The following is a 21850-nucleotide window of genomic DNA, read 5'->3' on the forward strand; positions in this document are numbered from 1 at the left end:
GATAGAAAAGAATTGAAAAAATATTGATTTTTCCTTTTATGGTAGCTATAAAAATGAGTGCCAAGAAAGATAAACTATGAAATAATTAATATGCCTATTTTTATTTTTATGGTTAGCTATACAAATAAGTGAGAAAGAAAATAAACTATGAAATAAATTAGTCAATGAAAAAAAATTGATTTTATGCATCTAATTTTTTATTTTTCTTCATTTTTAATTTTGAAAACATTTTATTTTCAATAGAGTTTAGTGAAATTATAGTTTAAAATAAATATTTTTCTTGTATATTTTTTTCAAATAAAATTTTGATATTATTATTATTGTGGTGACGAGGCACCCAGATTAATCATTAGCTTTTGGCAAACAAAGATGGAGCAGTTCGAGACCGAATGGAGCCGTTCGAGACCGAGCAACCATGTCACTGCCAACGCTCCTCAACTCCCAAACCCCAAAAACCCTCTCCCCTTTCCCCATCTCCAACCCTCACTCTCCCTGTCTCTACCCATTTCGAACCCTAACATTCTCCCGGAAACTTCCTCCATTACTCCACAACTCTCTTTCTCCTCTCAATTCACCCCCAAAACTCCCCCTTTCCTCTCACCAGCGAGAGGACCAGCAACTGGAAGAAGAACACGAAGACGAGGATCACGTTATCGGCGATTGCGTTGTCTTCGAAGATGGCGTCTTCGACGACCCGTACCTTCAGGAACACTTCAAATCGACCCCTCCCGAGCCCAGACCCAAGAAATCCGCCGCGGAAATCGAGCCCCAGAACTTGGTTCCCGACAAATGGCGGGAATCCTTGGTGGCGCTCAACATTACGAAGAAAGAGAGGCGGAAGATTGCGCATGAGATGGAGTTTGGAAGCCGCGTGAACAGGAAGAAGGGGTTGATGCCTGTGTGGAATGTGAGCGTGGAGGAGTATTTGAAGCACAGGGAGACTAAGCTGGCGCAATTGAAGCCGCTTGTTCTCGATAATCCTAATTTTCCAGCAAACGAGGAGAAAAGGGAGGCGGAGGTGAAGGAGGAATGGAGAGAAGGTCGTTTGGCGCCGAAGAATCCAAGGTGGGCAGTTTACGGTCGTGGTTTGGATGACGTTTCGGAGTTCTTTAATAGTGGAAGCTATGAACCTGGTCAGGGTGCTGTACCTCAAGGTAACAACTTCTAATCATCTTTGTTCTTTGTAAAGGTGGGATTTTTGTGCTTGCTTTCCAAAATTTTGTTCCATTTTTAGCTGGGAGTAGGATCAGTACGGCAACCTGAAAATTTTTATCACTTTGAGATATTTTATATGTTTTTCATGCTCTTATCTTCTTCAATGCATGGTGTCACTATTTTCACACCTTTGTGAAAGGGCCGTGCGGCGCTAGCTAAAATACTCTTATTTAACTAGCCATCCTATCGTTTACCAACATTCATCCACGAAATATTTTCATTAGCATTCAATCAAATAGCAACGGAAACAGTAAGCAATCATGAAAGCAGTGACAAGAAAACAGTAAACATTGAAGTAATGCAATTCATTAACAACACCTTCGTTGACATTGTATGTTTAGCGAGAGACAAGTAGGTTAAACACGTTGACAATATTTAGTGAGTTTTATAAGATTAATGAACACCCACTCTCCCTTAAAGAGGTTTTTATGTCAATATCATCATGATTCTAGGAAACATCAAAGTGACCAAGGAGTCACACCATGTTTCGAAATCGCGGTAGCGGATAACGTCGCGTAACGGTCGCGGGTGTCGCGGGACACGGGAGACGCGGGTGTTACGTAACGGGAAGCGGGCGTAACGGCTGTGAATTTTTTTCACGCCTGCACAACCATGCCAAAATCAAAAAATAAGCATGAAATCCATTAATGCATGATTTTTAATGAATTTTGACAACCTTCATTCAACCTACAAATGCTTTTTAATAGGCATTATGATTTTTATATTAATTTTAGTGCGCTGCTTACAAAAAAAGGCATATTTTTTTTAAAATTTGCATTAGTTTAATGGGTAAAAAAGATGTAGAAATGTAATTAAAATGAAGAATCAATTGATTAAAGACATAAAGTTACTTAAAATGAGTCAATAGACCCAATAATTTATATTACAATACAATAATTTATATTACAATTTACAATTTTAAAAAATAAATATGGAATTGTAAATCTTACAATTTAATTATTTAAATGGTAGTGTACTTGAGTCACTTGAGACTTGACTAATTGTGTAGAAATTAGGATTTATTATAAATTTTAGATCTAATATTAAATTATTAATAGTCAAGGTATTTAAAAAAATAATTATGTTGAATATTAATTAATAATTTTTTACTAAATCTGTACTCTAACTCTCTATCTTTATAAATTTTATGTTTTAATAATTTTATACTAATTTTTTTATTTTAATTAATAAATTCTACTTATATAATCATTTATAAATTTGCATACTAATTAAATAATAAATATAAACTGAAATTATAAAATAAACTAAATTATTAGTTTAGAATAAATTGGTAATTTACAATTACATTAACCAATGAAGTAGAAGAACTGAAGAAACATGCCCACTCCCGAGTCCCGAGTCCCCACCGAAGCTGCGAGAGAGCTGCAACCTGTAAGCCCCCAAAATTTGGGGGAATCAAAGGCTTCAAAACTTATTTTTGGAACTGTGATTGCGAGCCTGCGAATGGAGGCGACCTGCAGAGCACAGCTCCTTCAAGCGACAAATCGAAGATTGGAAGCTGATTTTTGGGTTCTTACACTGGACAAAGGAGACGAACTGACAAAGAGGGAAAAATCAAACACCTTCAAAACGAATTGCCAGTCAGCTGACCTGCGATGACTGCAAACACCGAAGAACATCTTCAAGGCAAAAATTGAAGCTGATTTTGGAGATTTTGAAGCTTCAGAGCCATAGATTGAAGCTGTACGAAAGAGACGAAGAGTGAAAGAGGGAACAGCACAACAAATCGAAGCTTCGAAGCTGCTTTCGTTTCTTTGGAGGCTTCAAATGAGGAGATCTAAGCTAGATGATGGAGAGAGACACACAAAAGGTACGCAGTAGTGTAAGGGGCTGTCGGCTGTAATGTGTTGTAACGGACGTTACGGGTCGTAACGTTAGTGTAACGGCCGTTATGGGCTGTTGTGGTTCTGTAATGGCCATTATGCACGTGAATTTTCTGCTCACCGCTAATGCGGGCTGTAACGGAATTGGAGAGATAATTTTCCATTACGTAACGGCCATTACGTAGATGATTTTCCATTACGTAACGGCCGTTACGCTACGTAACGGCCGTTATTTAATACCATGAGTCACACTGCCTTATTTGGCATATAAAGAAACTACTAGCAGAAAATAACCCTACACTATTATTTACATGATGAAAACCCATCTCCAGCACATGAGACAAACGGTCACAGGCAAGCATAATATTCTGAACAAGCTTAACTCGCACTTATGCGGTCGACGTCCTTGTAGACTTTTGTGCTAGGTACACTTCAATTTTGTTCACGAACGGTTGAAATTCAATTGATTTCTTTATCACCAAGGCCTTTCCACTTCACTAAGAACTCTTGCCGCATCTTCCTTAAGGATATGAACTTTCTATTTGCAAGAATATCTTTAACTTCACATCTGTCAGGTTGCACTGTCTTAAACTCTACTCTGTTTGACTGACTTCTGTTCAGATCATCGGTGTTGGCACTGAACGGCTTAAGGCAGCTGACATGAAACACATGATGCACTTTCATCCTATTGAAGTGCTGCGATTTTCTCCCCTGATCTGTCCACTTCTTCATTTACTTAGAAGCTTTCTCTAGATAGGCTCAGACAATCTCTGTATTTTGTCTCTATTCTCTAGTGAAGATGTACGCCCTGGGACTCTTTCCTCTGTGTGGCTCGCCTACTGTGTGAGGTAACTGTGGCTGCTAGCTTGTAACAAGCTCAAAAGGGCTCTTATTGGTTGTTGAGCTCCTTTGGGCATTGAAACAAAACTGAGCCACATCAAGTAGTTGTTCCCAATTTTTCTTGATTATTGTTGACGAAATGGCACAAGTACTCTTCCAGTAGCTCTTTGAATCTCTTTGTCTGTCTGTCTATCTGTCTGTCGGTGAGAACTCGAAGTGATGTCAAGATGTGGACCGAGGAACCTGAAAAATTCTGTCAAGAAGTTGTCAATGAATATTGAGTCTCAGTCACAAACAATGTCTTGGGGATATTTCACAATATTCACAAGGAACAATTATGCCGTCTTCTCTACCGAACAGTACTTTGGTGTGACCATGAATGTACTATACTTCGAAAACCTGTCTACACCCACAATTATAGACCCTGCATCTCCCACTCCGGGCATGTTGGTGACGAAGTCTAGTGAGACACTTTCCCACGGTTTAGACAGTAAGAATAATGGCTCCCACAGCCCAGAACTCTTCTTCTGCTACACCTTGTCTTGTTGGCAAGTGAGACAAGTCTGGGTGTAGTCAACTACATCATCACGCATGTGCGGCCAATAATACCTCTGCTTCAGTAGTTTTTTCATTGGAATCATTCTTCACAAACACCCCTCAACAAACATCCTATAATAGTTAGTAAGGCCAAGAAAGGAAAGTAGCTCCTTCACTGTTGTGGGGATCTTTCATTCTTGAATCATCCTTACCATCTCCATATCCCTCCGGATATGACATTGTTCAACCATATGATGAAGGATTTTGTTGTTCTACTGAGCGACAGAACACTTCCCTTTTTTCACATACAGACTGTTTCCCCTCAACCTGTTGAACACCTTCCGTAGATGCTCTTTGTGTTTCCTCTGAAATAACACTGATGCTCCCAACGGTGCTTTGGAATGGCGAACACATCCCGCTTTCAACTCATGAAGCTGTTTTCCCTACTTTGCTGACTCTGGAGGCGCCATTCGGCATGGCCCTTTAGCAAGTGGTTTCACTGTTGTTAACAACTCGATCTCATGCTCCACAATCTATCGTGGAGGCAAGTTGTGAGGCAGCTTATTCGGCATCACCTCCTTGTACTCATCTAACACCGCTTGGATGGTCATAGGCACCAGCTTTTGACCTACTTCTTCATCTACCACCATCGTGGCTAGATGTGTTTGCTCACCCTTTCTTAATTCCTCCTTAAGTTGCATGACTAAAAGGGACTTTGCATCGTGTAAGGAGGATCTCCCATCAGACATAGGGAACCGGTAGAAGGCATCAACATTGTCTTCGTCCCCCCTTAGGAACTCCATTCCCAAAATGTTTGGAAAGTCATCCAATGGCACCGCTGTGAAATTCACATGACCTTCCCACTGTCTAAACTTCACAGTCACTTGCTTGGCTACTCCCAGAGTAGGCTGGGTTATAGAATTAACTGCTTTCATGCGTCCTGTATCCTTCTCTAAGGATAAGTTGAGTCTCCATGCTTCCAGTTGTGAAACAAAATTATGAGTAGTCCTGATATCTACCATAGCGCGAGTACTTTTCCCATTGATCCTTAGGTCTATAAACATTAATCTTTTTGCTCGTGTAACTTTCGGTGCTTTTACCTGCTTTTCCAATGCGTTCACTTACCGCATTGCATCCACCCTCAGGACATCATTCTCTCCCCCCTCGCTTTCTACCATTTGTTTCGAAGCGGAAGCTTGTTAGGCATTGAGTAATCCCTTGTGTGGACACTCACTTATTCTGTGAGGTCCTCCACACAAGTAGCACGAAATTTTACTTTTCTTCTTTTCATTGGGTGTGTTGAACCCTTGAGATGACGAAACTTCCTTAGAAGTTGATGCTTTATAGTCGCCCCCCCCCCCCTACTCTTGGGTCTGCCTTTCTTGAAAGACTTTCCATTGTTTTCCTCTCCGCCAAACCCTTTGGACGAAGCGGAATTATCACCAACGTAGTTAGTCAAGCGTTTTGCAGCAGTTTGTGTAGTAGACAAGTCTTGAATTCTTTGCCTATAAAATTCAGTTCTTGCCCACGGTTTCATCCCCTTTAGAAAATAGAACAGCTTGTCCTTCTCCGACTTGTCCCTGATATCCAACATCAAAGTAGAAAATTGTTTCACGTGTTCCCTGATTGACCCACAATGTTCGAGGTCTCTTAGTTTTTTTTTAGCATTGTACTCAACATTTTTAGGAAAGAATTGGGCCTTGAGCTCTCTTTTCAAGTCTCCCCAACTATCCATTACACAACATCCACTTTCAATTTCATTGTACTTGGTACGCCATCATAGTTTGGCATCACCAACCAAGTACATGGTCGCAGTATCCACTTTCACCTCTTCTGAGGTCATCTTCACAGCGCGAAAGTACTGCTCCTCATCAAATAAGAAGTTTTCCAACTCCTCGGCATCATGGGTACTCCTATGCATCTTGGGTTTTGGTACCTTGGTATTGCTAACTCTCGGAGTGTTGGAGTTCCCCATAGCAAGAACCATCAGATTCTTCTTTGCATCCAGATTAGCTATCCGCGATTGCAAAGCTTCCACTGTATGGTGAAAGTCCTCTGACATTTCACCTAACAAACTTGCTTGATGCTTTTGCGATCCCATTACTTCATCAACAAGTTCCCTTAGCTTGGCCGCCTTTGTGGCCTTAGTGTTGGTTGTTGTCTCAGCCTGTGCTTCCAGTATGCTGATTCTCTCCACATTGGTTGGTGCCATGGTCACTTACCAAAGCTTTCCAAATCCCACAATGAAGGTAATTGAATTTCCAATACGAAGCTTTGATACTAGGTGTTACGGGCCGACAATTTTCACACCTTTGTGAAAGGGTTGTGCGGCGCTAGTTAAAACACTCTTGCTTAACTGTTCATCCTATCGTTTACCAACATTCATCCACGAAATACTTTCATTAGCATTCATTCAAATAGCATTGGAAACAGTAAGCAATCATTAAAACAGTGGCAAGCAAGTAGTAAACATTGAAGCAACGCAATTCATTAACACCTCCGTTGACATTGTGTGTTTAGCGAGGTAGGAAAGTAGGTTAAACACGTTGACAATAGTTAGTGAGTTTTACAAGACTGATGAACACTCACCCTCCCCTAAAGAGGTTTTTATGTAAATATTATCCTGACACTAAGAAACATCAAAGTAACCGAGGAGTCTTAATGCCTTATTTGGCATACAAAGAAATTACTAGCAGAAAAGAACCATACACTAGTATTTACATGATAGAAACCCATCCCTAGCACACGAGACAAGCGGTCACAGGCAAGCATAATGCCTTGAACTAGCTTAGCTCATGACACATGGGTATGCAAAACTGCTTGCATTGCCGAAATTGCACTTTTATACTGGAACTTTAATTTGTTGCTTCCAAAACTATATATATGAGTCGTTTCAAACTTAAAATTTGGTCCTAAATTGCAACATGTAAGGAGAATTGGGAAGTTTTCAGGGTAAAAGATACTCACCTCACCTAATGTTGGTAAAAAGATAGAAACCTCTATTGAGGCTTCTAAAATTTCGTTTGCTTCCTCTGAGGTTTCAAAAATATTATAGACCTCTCTTGAGATTCGCCAAAAAGACACAAACCTCCCCTAAAAAGAATTGTCTTTTTGCAAAACACAAATGGAGGTTTGTGTTTTTTTGACAAATCTCAGGGGAGGTTCTTAAAATTCTTGAGGGAGGTCCTTGAAATTTTTGAAACCTCAAGGGAGGTGAGTATCTTTTTGTCAAACCTCAAGAAGGTGAATGTCTTTTGCCTAAAATTTTATTGGTTGACTTTGCGTCCTTGTGAGTGCTTTATCAGCCAAAAGCACCTCAAATGCAAAATGCTCTCCATGTGCTGATGTGTAACATCTACAAACCAAAGTACATGCACATGTATGGGATGCACTAATTTTATGTGTTTTTGTGCATGTTCTTTTGATTGCCTTTTGCCTACGAGGCTGACTAGGATGCCAAGTAAATTTAAAAACCCTAATCTTTATTTCTTTGTGTATAATTTTTAGGTTTTCATTGCAATGAATCACATGGTTTGGGATTGCCAGTGCAACAATAATGTTTAATGTTTTAATTTGATAGGCCGTCGTAAGTTGTTCACCAAGGAGGAAAAAATTCTGCTGAATAAGCGGAGACCTGATCTAGCAGCTGCTACATCTGTAAGTTAATGTTCTAAGTGATGCTGGTTTGAGTAATTTGACTGATTGCATTTGAACCTTGATATGGGATTCAAATGAAAAATATTTTGAGTTGCGAATTATTTGTGGCCACGTGAGTTATAGTGTGGCAGTTAGTGATGTTTCACAAATATATCTGCTCACCTAATCATTAATTGAAGTTTTCACAAGAACTATCCTTGCAGTCATGCTAAAGGATAAAGTTGAGTTATCTGATTTGTTTATGACATTGGCTAACTTTTTAAGGACAAATGGTTACCTCTGCACACTCTTGCTGCGTCGGGAGAATTTTACCTTATGGATGCTTTGTTGAAACATGATGTTGATATCAACGGTGCAGATAAGGTATATACAGTGTTTACTTGCTAACTGGACAGATTTCAAGTTTGTCATTTTTTTTTTTTCATGTATTGCTTAATTGCTTCTTTGCCTCTCCCATGCTTTATTTATTAATTCTTTTTCTTTTGTCTGAGGAGAGAGGTTATATTACATATCTAATATCCTGAGAATTTCTTCTTCTTGTTGCATCATCTGCCTTTGCTTATATCTTGCTAGGATGGTTTGACTGCGCTTCACAGAGCAATAATTAGCAAAAAACAGGCTATTACCAACTATCTTTTGAGGGAATCGGCAAATCCTTTTGTTTGTGATGCAGTGAGTACAAACTTACAAATCACTTCCTGTTTGTGATAAATTAATAATGTTTATTATTATTTTCCCATAGACCTTTTGTAGTCAAGCTACTTTCTCGCTGCACATACACGCATAATTTTTATGCACAAGCTTTTTTTAATTTAATTAGCATTTTGGAGAGGTTGATTCTTGGCCACACTTGATTGAAATGTTGAGTTCAATCCTTGTTTCCATTTCTCTTTTCTCCAGGACGGTGCCTCTCTAATGCATTTTGCTGTCCGAGCTGCATCAGTTCATGCAATAAAAATTCTTCTGTTATATAATGTTGATATAAACCGTCAGGACAATGTATGGTTAATGAGTTTCCAGAGTTTCTTTACAAGTTCTTGTATGATTTGCCTGATTTACTCGAGACATCACTTGCTTTACCTCTGCAGGATGGGTGGACACCATTGCATCTTGCTGTTCAAACACGCCGAACAGATGTAGTGAGACTTTTGTTAATTAAAGGAGCTGATAAGACATTAAAAAACAAGGTAAATACATACTATTTCTCTTGGATTCTGTTGAAGCCAGATTAATTCTTTAGTTATTTAATGTTTGTGCCCGTGCTTTTATTAATCCTAGAGGTGGTTCTCTTGAGAGTTGATTTGCATTGTTGAGATTGTAGCATGTTTGATAAAAAAATGTATGCAGAATTGTTTATAAATTAGAATTGGAAAGAAAGAAGCAAAGGTGTGGTTGTACCACATACTGCACCAACTTGCATTCTCCCTTGAGAAGTCACTATGGTATTGCTCTCAAGCAGTTAAAACTATGAAAGTTTCCAACATGTAAACATTAGATTTAAAACTTTTACATGTTCATGCTTGGAAGAATTTGACATGGGCATCCGAGAGGTGATAGAAGGTCAAAGGTGCCTACTTATATATATACATTGAAACGATGGTGTCCGAGGCCCTTTGGATGCTCGACTAATCCACTGGGATAAGGTGCTTACTTATGTTAGCTTGAAGCTTTAGCTTATTACTTTATCTTAATGCCAATGTTTTCTTTCCTTTATTTTATTTTATGTTGTATTTTAATTTATGATATCTATTATCAACTTAGCTTATAAAGCAGTCAGTTGACTATCATTTATTTTCTTTTGAAGCGGCATTGAATGAAGAAATGAAAGATTGTAGTAGTTGATTGGTTGAGATTTTGATATGTGAACCTACTTTAAGCAGCTTAACAGCGAGCAGTTGATATGTGGGACAGATGATGTGAATGCTTTGTGGCATATAGGATTGGGGGCGTTCCTGATGCGCGCCTTGATGCATTTTGGGCATAAAATGCCCTAAGGGTTAACTTAAAATTACAGACTCCTAAAATGCATTTGCCACGCCTCACAGCCCAAAAGGCGCGATTGTTACGCCTCAGATGGGAATACGTACACCTTTTAGGATCAGACATAATAATGTTTAAAATTTAAAAAAAAAAAAAAAAAAAAAGGATCTTTTAGGGCTTGACGAGCGATAAACCCCCCTCGATGACTGAAGTTCTTGTGCAGAGGTCTACTGGGTAGAGGTCTTTTCTCTTCCAGCCTTTTGTCTGTCCTCGACAACTCCCTCCAGCCTTTCGTCTCTCTTCAATGAAGCTTCCATTGATGAATGATCCTCTCTCACGACCTTTGACAATGTTTCAGATGATCATCTTCGTGACCACTATTTTATTCCATGAGTAGCAACGACTGTTCGAGGACCTATCTTCCACTGCATGACAGATTATTCAGCAGAAAGCGATCACGGGGTCTGAGAAGAAAATGTGAGAGAGGATCAAGAGAGACAAGAAGATTCGAGAGATGCTGAGAGATGAGAGTCAAGAGAGATATAAGACCAGAGAGATGTGGGACTGGGATCTGTTGTGGAGTTTATATATAATATATATGTTAGGGACATGTGGTTCTTTTCAACAAAGAGAAGCACACATATGCTGAGATCTGGACTTGAAGTACTGACTTTAGCCCACCCTTAGGTTATTTAGGGTTTAAAACTGTATAATAAATTTTATTAAAATAAAATTCACATAAAGTTTAATATGTAATTTCTGAACTCTGTGAATGAGAATCCATGGTTTGCAGAAAGTCATGATCAGTTCATTTCATAATAAATTTTATTTATGCCTCAGTGGTTTGAGGCTTACGGCGCCTTACGCCTTCGCCTTTTAAAATACTGTTATATATGCACCTTTTTTGGGACTGTTTCAATTAGATTGATCTGTATGGGGCGCCAGATGAAATTTGATCACTTTCTTTTATATGTTGCTTACTCCCTTTTTTTCTCTATAGTTTTCAACACATTGTGATGTTGCTGCCTCTGGTTTCAGGATGGATTAACCCCACTTGAATTATGCCTTTATTCTGGTCGAGACACGAGAACCTATGAGCTTATCAAGCTGATGAAGCTGGTTCCGAAGCCACGTTAGGTATTTTCACTGTAAAATGAGCTATACAGCTGCTGAAATGTGCTGGTGGCAACAAAACAAAGCACCGGGTTTACCCTTCTCCTCTTTTACATGTAAGTTTCTATAGTTAATCAACTTATCTCAGATCACGTTCTCCTTCTGACAGAGTTCTCAATGCAGAGGAATCTCCCACCATCAATGGTAAATGTGACCGTGAGAGAAATGTGGCTTCCAGGCCCTGCTTCTATGATCATGAGGTCCTGGATTTAGGGGAATTGAAGCTCATAGAGATTGTAGGCTTATTGTTGATCCTCTTCAAGGCAAAGCTATTGCACCTTGATAACTATGGATGTTGATTTAAAATCCACAAGTTGTGATTTCTTCTCCATGAAGGTCCAAACTACTCATTTATTTATCAAGAAGCAATCTGGGTTGCATATATGCTATGGCTAGTATGATCGTACAGCCATCCATTCTTGTAGAATATTTAGGAAGATATTCAGGATGTAATGCTACTTCAGAGTGTATAAGTTTTTGTTTTAACGAAATATTTGTCACCCAAAAGAAGAAAAAAGGGTTCTATAGATGTTGCCCTTCCTCTTCTGACTACTGAGTTGCCGCAGCTACCCAAGGGGGAAGTGGGGAGGACCTCTACTTCTTACCAAGTATTAATCATGTTACAAATGTCCTTTTAAATAATCAAAGGTCATACCAAAAATCTTTTAACTATTTTTTTAGTTATAAATTAATCTTTTATTGATTAAATTTAATGGACTACCATCTTATTTGTGGGTTATGAATGCTTAATAAATTGTTTAGACAAAATTATCTTTATAAGTTTAATGAAAATTAAGACTAATTAATTTGACCATATGAGCAAGAAGTATGTTGAAGAAATGTTTTGAATCTATTTATTAATCTTTTAAAAAATTGTTCCTTTGTCAAAGAAACAACAGCAACAAAAAATTACTTGTCAGGTTCTACTTTAAATCTCAATACTATTATAGTTCAAGAGGTGTGTTAAATATTTGGAAGATAGGAAGAATGGAATGAAATGGGGTGTCATTTGATTTTGTCATAATCACCATTTGATTTTTTACTCCATTCTATTATGCAAACTAAAGATGTTTGTAGTGTGATGGGTTGAGTGGACATATGCATATATTTCCTTTAAAAAATAATTGTATTATTGTTTTTATTATTATATCGTTTTCTTTAGTAGAGAAGATCAGTTATGGGGATATTTTAAGAATTTAAAAAATTAAATCAAATGTAACTATAAAATAATGTCAACGCCGTGCTACTTTTAGGGTTGGTTAGGATCAAGAATTTTATGTAAGAAAACGAAATGAAAGAAAAATAAGGAGGAAATTTATTTTCTTTTATATTTTTCTTTTTCATCAAATATTGTAAAAAATTAAAGATTATTTTAATATGACTAAAAATTTTAAAAAAACTAAATATTAATAATGTGTAAAATCAAAATTTTGTTTATATATTTGATGTATTTTTTATTTATTTTCCTCATTTTTCTTCCAACATGTTTGATTCTCCAGTCATGTAATAAAGAGAAAAAAGTTAAAATTCTTTTTATTTTGTAACTTTCTAAAAGACGGTGTATGAATAGCATTATTATTTTTTTAGAATTAAAAATTAAAATTTTAATAATTATTAGATTGTATATAATTATGACTTGGGTAAATAAAAATTTTTAAATTAAGTTCCGTTAAACCAAACTCACTCAGTCACTCTATGTAAAAAAAAAAAATTACACTGTAATTTTTATTCGAACCCACGGTTGGAAAATATATATCAGCATTATTAATTAATAATAATAAGCAGGTCTTAGTTTAGATAAATTCTTCGTGACTATTAGGATTAGAGTTTTGTAGGTGCCTAAAAGTAGGGTTCTTATTATTGTCTTGTCGTAACGTTCTCGCTTCCTGCTCTTCTTCGCGTCTGGCTCTCTCCCACTCCTACTCCCACTCCCTCGGACGATGCTCGGAGCTCGGCTCTGCGCCCGAACGTTCTCCGGCTTCGCCCCCCTCGCCGATTATGCTGATGCCGCTCGTTCGATCTCCAATTCGCGCAATTGCTCTACGTCTCACTTCTCAATTCAATTAGTTTTTAGGTCTCGCGGATACAAATCGACTCTAGTTTCTTGCAAATCCTACCGCGGAAGATTCGGTGACAGATCGACCAATGCCGATGATCGTGATCACGATCACAATTATCTCCTTGCCTTTGTCCTCGTTTCAGGTCTCTTCTCACTCATTCACTCTATCTGAATTGAATTCAATTCTATGAAGATTGTTTTGTAATTAATTGTGATAATTAGAAGCTTGAAGATTGTCGTAATTAGAAACTTTTGAAACTCGTGGCGTAATTTATCGTTGTGCCTTGCATTCCTGAAACTTGAATTACTTGAACTAGTGCAGAAACTATGAGGCATTACCGAATGCGTAGGCAGGGGTTTGAAGAAGAGATGAAATGGCAGTCGTCAAGTGAGTTGCTTCCTTTTTCTGTGCGAGCAAAGGAATCAAGAGTGGACGTCAATTCATTAGGACTAGGGTTTCTTCGTCGCTTTCAGAGTCCTACAATTTTTCTAAAGATTTCTTGTGACGGGGACTTCTTGCTTCCGATTATTGTCGGTGGGGCATTTAATTACTCCTGCATTTAATGTCTTGCTGCTGCCAATTTTGGAAAGATTTTGCGTACAAGTATCATGAATTGTGTTATTGCAGGCGAGTTGGCTGTTGAGAAACTTATAGATACATTGGGAGAGGATGAATACGGAAATTGGGTAAATTTCTAAACTTTGACGTGAATCTCCCCCCTCCAACCAAGCTTTTAGAACTGGCACTAAAACCTATTTTAACTACCTATTTAGTTACAGAAAAAGACACCTTCTATTAGCAAAAACCATTAAATCTAATGGACAGGTGCCATGTCTGGGACTCATTTATAATTGATTACTTTTTTGAACAAAGTTGCCCTTACAAGCCTAAGCAACATATGAACGTCATAAAAATTAGTTGAATTAAAAATACAGGACATGGAGACTTTTCCTTGAAATTTGTGATACTTGGCTCTATTTTCAAACATCTACACATTTTGATGTATCTTTTTAATTGATTGACAAGGAAATTATTGGAGTTTGTGATTATTGGTTGTTAATTTTATTTTATTTTTGATAATAATTGCATTTAGTTATGTTATATAACTATTCAAACCTTTAACATTTGCTTAAAATTGTTTACTTCTATTGTATGCTTATAATCTAGGGGATTGGTGTTTTCTCTTGTTTTTGTTTTCCCTCCTTGTATTAATTTTTTATACGACAAGCTAATAAGTAATTCTTTTACTGTTAAATTTTTTTTTGATGGATGAGTATCTTCATTTGCATAAAAAGAAAAAGAAAAGAAAAATAATAGATTTAAGACATGTCACAAATCAGCTTCTCCACCATGCTCTTGGAATGAAATTTATTAATTATAATCTTTCTTAGGGCTAATATGGGCAATTTTGTCCAAAAAAATTATTAAGTATACATGTGCCCCTCCTCCAACACCCCCCCCCCCCAAAAAAAAAAAAAAATTCTTTTTTAGTTACTTTTTTATTTCTCTCTCAAATTGATGCTCAGTTTTGGGCTTGCTGCAGGATTGCCCAAATCAGTTCCAGCTTGTGAGAGATCTCGTGGGAAAACTTGGCTATGAAGTACGGAGCTAATTTTCTCATGTATTTAAAACATGCTCAACTCTTTTATTATTAGGCATTTTTCCACTTTGTTGCCCTCATTTATTGTGTCTCCCACAAAAGATACTCATTGACTAGCATCAATTTACGTTAGCATGTTTGGACTGCGGTTATGACGTCAATTGTACTGAATAAGTTTTATATGCACTTTCTTTTTTATGAGTAGAGGGCACTTGAGAAAGAGGAACAAAGAAAGCTAAGGGGATAAAGCCATAAAGGGTAAAGTAGGTTGACTTAAGAGCAAACTCCATGAGTTTCTTTATAGTTTGTACTCAGTTTAGGAACATGAATTTCAGGCTGCACATTTGGATTTGTGTGGATTGGGATGAAATTCAATATAATTTTGTGTTGCATTTTGTCTGAATTCACACAAATCCAAATCCATGGTCCAAGGTCTAAGGTCCAAACTCCAAGCTCTCAAACATAGAGCTGTGTTCTATCTTAAGGGAGGGAATCAAAGATTTATTTACTGTTCTGGCTGGACAAGAAGGGGTGTGTTTTTTTTTATCTTCTATCTCTGCTAGAATGTAACTAAGCAGTTCTTGTTGGAAAAAAATTGCAATATGTGCAAATAGCGTGTGACTCTTTGTCCCATAGATAAATGTTAATACTTTAGTAGTGCTGGCCTCAAAATGATTCTGTGATCCTTTGAACTCTTCATATGAGGATGTGAATTCATCATGTGAGCTACGACCATCAATTTATGTTATCAGTAGCTTATTTTATTCTGTTGTTGCGCCAGATGAGTTTCCTCGACTGATTCATAAGAAGTTTGAATTGTTAATCCAGAATCATTGGAAATCTCTTAATTTTGCATTTCAATATTTCATGTATGTAAATGTTTAACTCAATTCCACAAGACATTGCTTTTAAAACCCTTGGCAAGAGAACCTTGGGGTCTTTAAAATTAATGAGATTGCTTTCAGGTGGTACCCTGAAAAATTGATTGCAATTGGACGTCCGATAAGTTATTTCCACAGTGAGAGTGGCTTATTTTTTAGCCACGTCCCTAAAAGTTACATAGTGCATGCACACACACTATAGAATAATAGTGTATTTAAAATTACTTCTTCTTCAAAGCAATCATACTACATCCTGGAGACTGCATGATATGCTTCTCTTATCCTGTAATGACAGCTATTTAAAGAAGCAGTGAAAGGAGCAGATGGTGGTGGTGGTGGGCTTCATTGAATAATCCCTTATTGAACTTTTTCCTTCTCGGCAACTGCCACAGTCCCTCGGGCCTTTTGATCTTTATCTTGAATTACTTTGAACTTCAATTTCTGTATTTTTATTGTTTCTTTTGGCATTTGTATCTTTTAGGTTTCACTTATCTTGGTTTGCGTCTTATCTTGGTGATTTGTTCTTGTTGGATGCCTGTGCTATTTTATCTTTGAATTTCTTGCTCTGTTTCTAAACTTCTGTAGATTATGCACTTTTCTTCTTACATTCTCTAAATATATTTGCTGCTGTTTTAGCATAACTAGGCATCTTATATGGGGGAAGCATTTCTAGTAAATGTTTTATTCACTCATTTACCACCATGTTTTCAATATCAATAATTGTTGCATCAAATTTTGTGTTTATTAGTCTTCCATTCTGTGCTTAAATATCATTAATCTGCATCTAAGCTTGCGATATGTTTATTTATGTAATATTTTAAGAAGGTAAGAAGAAATATATTAGCTAAAAGGGATACAAATTCAATCAGCAAAGAAAGCAGAAACTCCTAAAAAAATCTCCTAGTCATTCAACATTTTTAACAGTGCAAAAAGACTATCTCATCCTTATTCCTTACCAGCAGTAGAGTTCTCAAAAATAACTTTGTTTCTGCTTCTACAGAACATTTGCAGAAAATCTGATGCAGAATAAATCAGTCTGATGCCTGGGTTTTAGATTGGGGAGCCTTTCAATTTCCACCTCCCAGACCCGGATTAGGAATTTTCAAAACTCTAGCAGCTTTATCATAGATCAGCTTTTAAACCAACAATGGAAAAACAGATGACTTCTAGATTCCACCTCAATCTGATAGAAAATGCAGCTGACTGAAGCTAGAATACCAGTTTATCATATTATCCAAAGTTCTCAATCTAATCCAAACAGCCAACTACAGAATATTGGCATGCCTTGGAATACAGTTTTTTTTTATCCATTTTATTCTGTACCAAGAAACAGATGTGTCTCTCTCCCTTGTGATATCCCAAGCTGTAGCAATCTTTAGAGAGCTTGACGAATCTCCCACCATAAGCTGATCCTGATTTGAAGTATTAGCATTAAAATCAAGAGCTTCCTTAATAGCTCTGAGAGAGTTTAAAATTCAACTAGACCAACTCCAGCTCCTATCTTTTATAATACTGCTCACCTAGACCTTCATGGGAGGGAAAAGTCTGTGAATGTTAAGGCCAAAACTGTCCATTAAAGGACCAAAAGGATGTCAGTTATCAGAAAACAAAAAGATTTTACACCCATTACCAGCAATGTATTTGAAGGTATTGTGCACATTGTTCCTAAGTCCAAGAACTCTCTTCCAATGTTATTAAGTTGTCTTCCTTCTCTTGCTAGGGACATTGATGTGGGACAGCAACCGAAATTTGGAAATCAGAGAGAGAGAGAGAGAGAATTAGAAAGAAGGGGAGAAGAAGAGAAGGAAAAGGAGAACAGAGAAGAAGAGAAGGAAAATAGGCTGCTGGACAGCAAAGAGAGCAGACGAAACCAGAACAGAACAGAACAAGAAGAGAAGAGAAAAAAGAAGGAAGAAGAAGGAGAGGAGAGGGGAGAACTGCGCAAGAAAGAGCACCCGGGGCAGGGGGGGGGGGGGGACTGAACTGGATTCTTATTCAAAACAATAACTGCTTATCCATAATACACAATCACACTAAAACTCTAAAATATCTAAACTTACTAATTTAAAACAAATCCTTGACTTCCAAATCTTCATACAAAATATGGTCGCCTAGAATAATTTGCAAGCAAACTTCCAACAGATATCCAATCCTTTTGTAAAGGGTGCTTTTCAATACATGTATGTTGGTTATTTTAACCCACTTAATAGGAAAGAGTACTTAGGTTTTCTGGTATGCAGGGGTGATCAACTGTCCATCCTTCCTTCTTAAGGTATCTCCTGTAGCAGCTATTTAACACATTCATCCAAAATTGCATGGGGGCAGTGGAGTTACCTGTTACCCTAAGCAGTTTTATCAATAGTAACTTACCATTTGGTCAAAATTTTATGTTATATTGTGTAATCCATTTCGCTTTCTAAATATTGTGGTCATTTAAACAGGGTTCCCTAGTGCTGCTTGGTTCAAATTATTCGTGTAATCCATTTCGCTTTCTAAATATTGTGATCATTTAAACAGGGTTCCCTAGTGCTGCTTGGTCCAAATTATTCATGTTTTCATTAAGAAATGGTTCTTTATTCATAAATGTGGGGCTGGAGTGCATTTAAGATTTCCTCTCTTTTTTATTTTTATTTTTATTTTTAAATTTTTTTTACTTTTATTTTTTTTCTCCCTTCAATTATGAAATTCACTTCCAGGTAAGAATGGTAAAGATTACAGAAAGAGTGGCTAATACTTACTTTTCTAGGATATATTTTAGCAAGGTACTTGAACTTCACAAAATATGTGTTGATCAATTAAAAAATTAAATGTTTTTTATTTTTTTCTTTATAACATCATTTTCAATTTTTTTATGATTTGCAGCCAGGGGAAAAAGATATTCTTAGTTTGGATGCTCGCCCCTCGGATGCCATAAATGTGGCAACCAGATGCAAGGTATATCATTGCACCTTTGTAACCAAGTGCGATTAAACACTGAATGTGGGGGTAAAACTTTTGATTCATAGCCTAGTTTTCAACTTTATATGTGTTAAAGCTTGGTCTACATTGTTGGCTCACAGCCTAACAGCTTAAGCTTTTAGGTAAAGTGGTAGTCTAACATGGTATTGGAGCTGATTACCAGGAGGTCCAAGTGCTGGTCTTGTTGCCTGCTTTTATTGTGTGGTGTTTAAAAAAATTTTGTACTCCTTATAATGGATGTTATTTCTTGTTTTTATCTCTTCATGTGCTATTGGGCTGCACATGCGGGGGAGTGTTAAAGTTTGATATACGTTATTGACTCTCAACCTAAAAGCTTAAGCTTTTGGGTGAAATGGTAACCTAACAATACATTTATTCAATTTTTTGCACTTTACATTTTATTGAGTGTCTTGAGTTTTTACTCTTGTCGGCTAGACTGGCCTGTCTTGGACATGCTTAAATTGGAATTGCAGGTATCAAGACTGGTCGTCTATGTAATATTGATTCTAGTAGGGTTATTTATTCAAGTCTAGTTTTTGTATTATAAGTTGGATGATTGCTGATAAGCCTAAAATTATTTTCTAAATAACGGTCAATGTAAATTTATTTTGGACAACTGATGTTGGGCTATAATGCTTGGTTTGCTGGCAGCAAGAGGGTTGTACAGGTAATTTCATTAAAAAAGGAAAAAAAAAATAAAAAAAAAAGAAAAAAAAAAAAGGAGCTATTTCATAGAGAAATGCCTATTCTCCCTCTGGTCTCCATTCACCCATCCGCACGTACCACACCCTATGTGTGCGCATTAAGGGGTGGATGTTCTATTACAGCAGTACAAATATGTATAAAATGGCAGCCGGAAATTTTTGGGAAAGCTTCCCCTTCTCACATAAAAAAAAAAAAAGAGAGCAGGAGGGGGGATAGATTTGAGAGGTTCTCCTGGAAAAATGCTTTGTAGCTATTATCTCTGATATATTTGGTACACATGTAGTTTTCAAATGCTCCCTTCAAGTACTTAACCTGCTTTGGTTTGGTTCTCTTGGGTACAGGACTGCAAACATTTTAGTTTTAGCGTTTAATTTTCAGAGTTTCTTTGGTTCTCTTGGGTACAGGACTGCAAACATTTTAGTTTTAGCGTTTAATTTTCAGAGTTTCTTTGATATTCCCTATTGAGAATTTTGACTTCTTATATTAAGGCTTCTATAACATTTTCCATGTTTTTTAATATTGCATTAGCATGATTTCCAGAGACAATTAGGTTAGGACCTTTGTGGATAACTTGGATAGAGCCCACTGCCCATGTTTTTAATCACTTCTGCAGTTTTTCATTTTTTGGAAGTATATGGCATGTCTTTGATTGACTGCTTCTATTCAAAGTTGATTTATAACTTCATGCATAGAGCAAGGTTACAACTTACAAACGGTGAATTTGGTAATAATTTTAAGAAAAATCCTTTGCTGACCTGGACTGACTGATAAATGATTATCTATCCTCTCAATTTTTTTCTTGTATTTATGTTGCAATTACTGGTAGTGTGCCTCATTACATATGGGATGTTGCCCTCAGGCATAATTAACTATTATGCTCTCATGTTTTATGTCCAGAAATTGGAGAAGACAGTTTGTGACATTTGAGATGGGTCTTCTTAACTTGAAAAATTTAGATGAATCATTTATACTGTTTCTTAAAAAAATTTCTGTTCGCAAAGCAGTGCACATGTGTAGCTATATTAAAAGCCATTTGTTCTTCCAAGCACAGCCTAAGCTCTTCAAGCACTGTATTTATTTATTTTTACTGTTACAAGCAGTTTGTTCTTTTTTTTTTTTATTTTCTTTTGTTTTTTTTCAATAACTGTTAAAGATATCTAGAATATATTAAGAAATGTTAATCAAGCCTTGCAGATGTTATTGTCATAGATTCAGGAAAGTTCATTTACTAGGGTGAGTTGGTCTCTCAGAACCATGTCTAACTGCAATTATAAATTGCGGTCTGCAGGCTCCGATATATGTAAATAAGCAAATTGTCTCAACAGATGCTATTAGAATTGTTTATGGGTTGGGCAGTGCACATGGTAGAAAGGCTATTTATGATGTATCCTTAGACAGGTATTTACAGTGATTACTTTAGAGGCTTAATTTTGCAATTATGGGATTTCTTAGGGTCTTAATGCTTCGAGTTATTTTCTTGTCCAGTGCCACAGATGATCCAGATTTACTTGCTGAAGAACTTGATCTGGTGAGGAACATGAATTTGTCTGTTGAAGAGGAAAGGTACCACGATGCAGGTATTTTGGATGGAAAAGAATGACATTATCTTTTATGTGAAGTCTACAATTGATTTCCACAAAGTGCATGTTTCTCTATGTAAACTTTGTTGCAGAATCTTATATAAATATTATCAATCTTTGTAGCCATGTGGAGAGAGAGACTCAATAAGCTTCGAAAATCAAGAGACGAACAGTAGAGTAAATTATTAGGTATATCGAACTGTAGCATTTTATCCATCTCCAGCATTTTGATTTCTGAATGATACCCCTTTCTCAAACAGGTGAAAATATTTCTGGGGTGTGCATGGTTTCTGGTTTTGTGTTAATGACTGGACTGCATGTTGTGTTTGTGCAGAGAAAGCCTTTGAATCGAGTTTTTAATGAATGGTAGGCCTGGAATCTTCTGTCTGAAATGCTGCCATCTAAATATACATGTACAGCTTTAAGTCGCCATACAAAGTTGTCCCTAAACGTAAATTGATGAATGTTCTGAACCATCTGGATGCTCAATTTCTTTTGCATGGAGGAGATGTAGTTTCCCAGCATTGCATAAGTTGGTTCTATGTATAAAAGTTGAAAAATATAAATAGCTTAAATTGTTTTGTCTGTACATTTTAGATTATTTCTAAAAGTGATAATGGGACGTGAATTTTTTGTTTTGTTTTGTTTTTTCTAAAATTAAAAGTTGTTAATGTTCTTTCAAGGAAAATATATATTCAATTAAATTGAGGTAAAATGACACTTTAGAAAGTTTATTTTAGATAGGTTATGATTTGAACCTTAAAAGATGTCTGCTATTTAAAAGACAAAATCATAAGGTGTATTATAAAAATTGACAAAA

At 36.7% G+C, this 21850-nt stretch overlaps 2 protein-coding genes across 5 annotated transcripts; both read left to right on the forward strand.

The window, feature by feature from the left end:
• Positions 1-339: 339 nt before the first annotated feature.
• On the forward strand, positions 340-11792 carry LOC131165363 (ankyrin repeat domain-containing protein, chloroplastic). 2 transcript variants are annotated; one of them, XR_009139556.1, is made up of 8 exons: positions 340-1154; positions 8017-8093; positions 8358-8456; positions 8667-8765; positions 8994-9092; positions 9182-9280; positions 11112-11302; positions 11370-11792. XR_009139556.1 is itself a non-coding variant. In XM_058123093.1 (8 exons), exons 1-7 carry the CDS (start codon positions 416-418, stop codon positions 11208-11210), a joined length of 1311 nt encoding a protein of 436 aa, XP_057979076.1. In that variant the 5' UTR covers positions 340-415; the 3' UTR covers positions 11356-11792. The 2 variants fall into 2 exon arrangements, 1 of the variants encoding a protein (XP_057979076.1); XM_058123093.1 differs by having other exon boundaries at positions 11112-11210; positions 11356-11792.
• Positions 11793-13063: 1271 nt separating this feature from the next.
• LOC131154229 (bifunctional nuclease 2) lies at positions 13064-21626 on the forward strand. 3 transcript variants are annotated; one of them, XM_058106867.1, is made up of 10 exons: positions 13064-13448; positions 13628-13840; positions 13934-13992; positions 14850-14906; positions 18484-18549; positions 18650-18721; positions 20739-20848; positions 20936-21027; positions 21154-21219; positions 21365-21626. In XM_058106867.1, exons 1-9 carry the CDS (start codon positions 13187-13189, stop codon positions 21204-21206), a joined length of 984 nt encoding a protein of 327 aa, XP_057962850.1. In that variant the 5' UTR covers positions 13064-13186; the 3' UTR covers positions 21207-21219; positions 21365-21626. The 3 variants fall into 3 exon arrangements, with proteins under 3 accessions (XP_057962850.1, XP_057962858.1, XP_057962866.1); XM_058106883.1 differs by having other exon boundaries at positions 13314-13448; positions 13623-13840; XM_058106875.1 differs by lacking the exon at positions 18484-18549 and having other exon boundaries at positions 13079-13448.
• Positions 21627-21850: the final 224 nt, after the last annotated feature.

This window comes from Malania oleifera, chromosome 1 (assembly GCF_029873635.1).
Source record: "Malania oleifera isolate guangnan ecotype guangnan chromosome 1, ASM2987363v1, whole genome shotgun sequence".
Lineage (NCBI taxonomy): Eukaryota > Viridiplantae > Streptophyta > Magnoliopsida > Santalales > Ximeniaceae > Malania > Malania oleifera.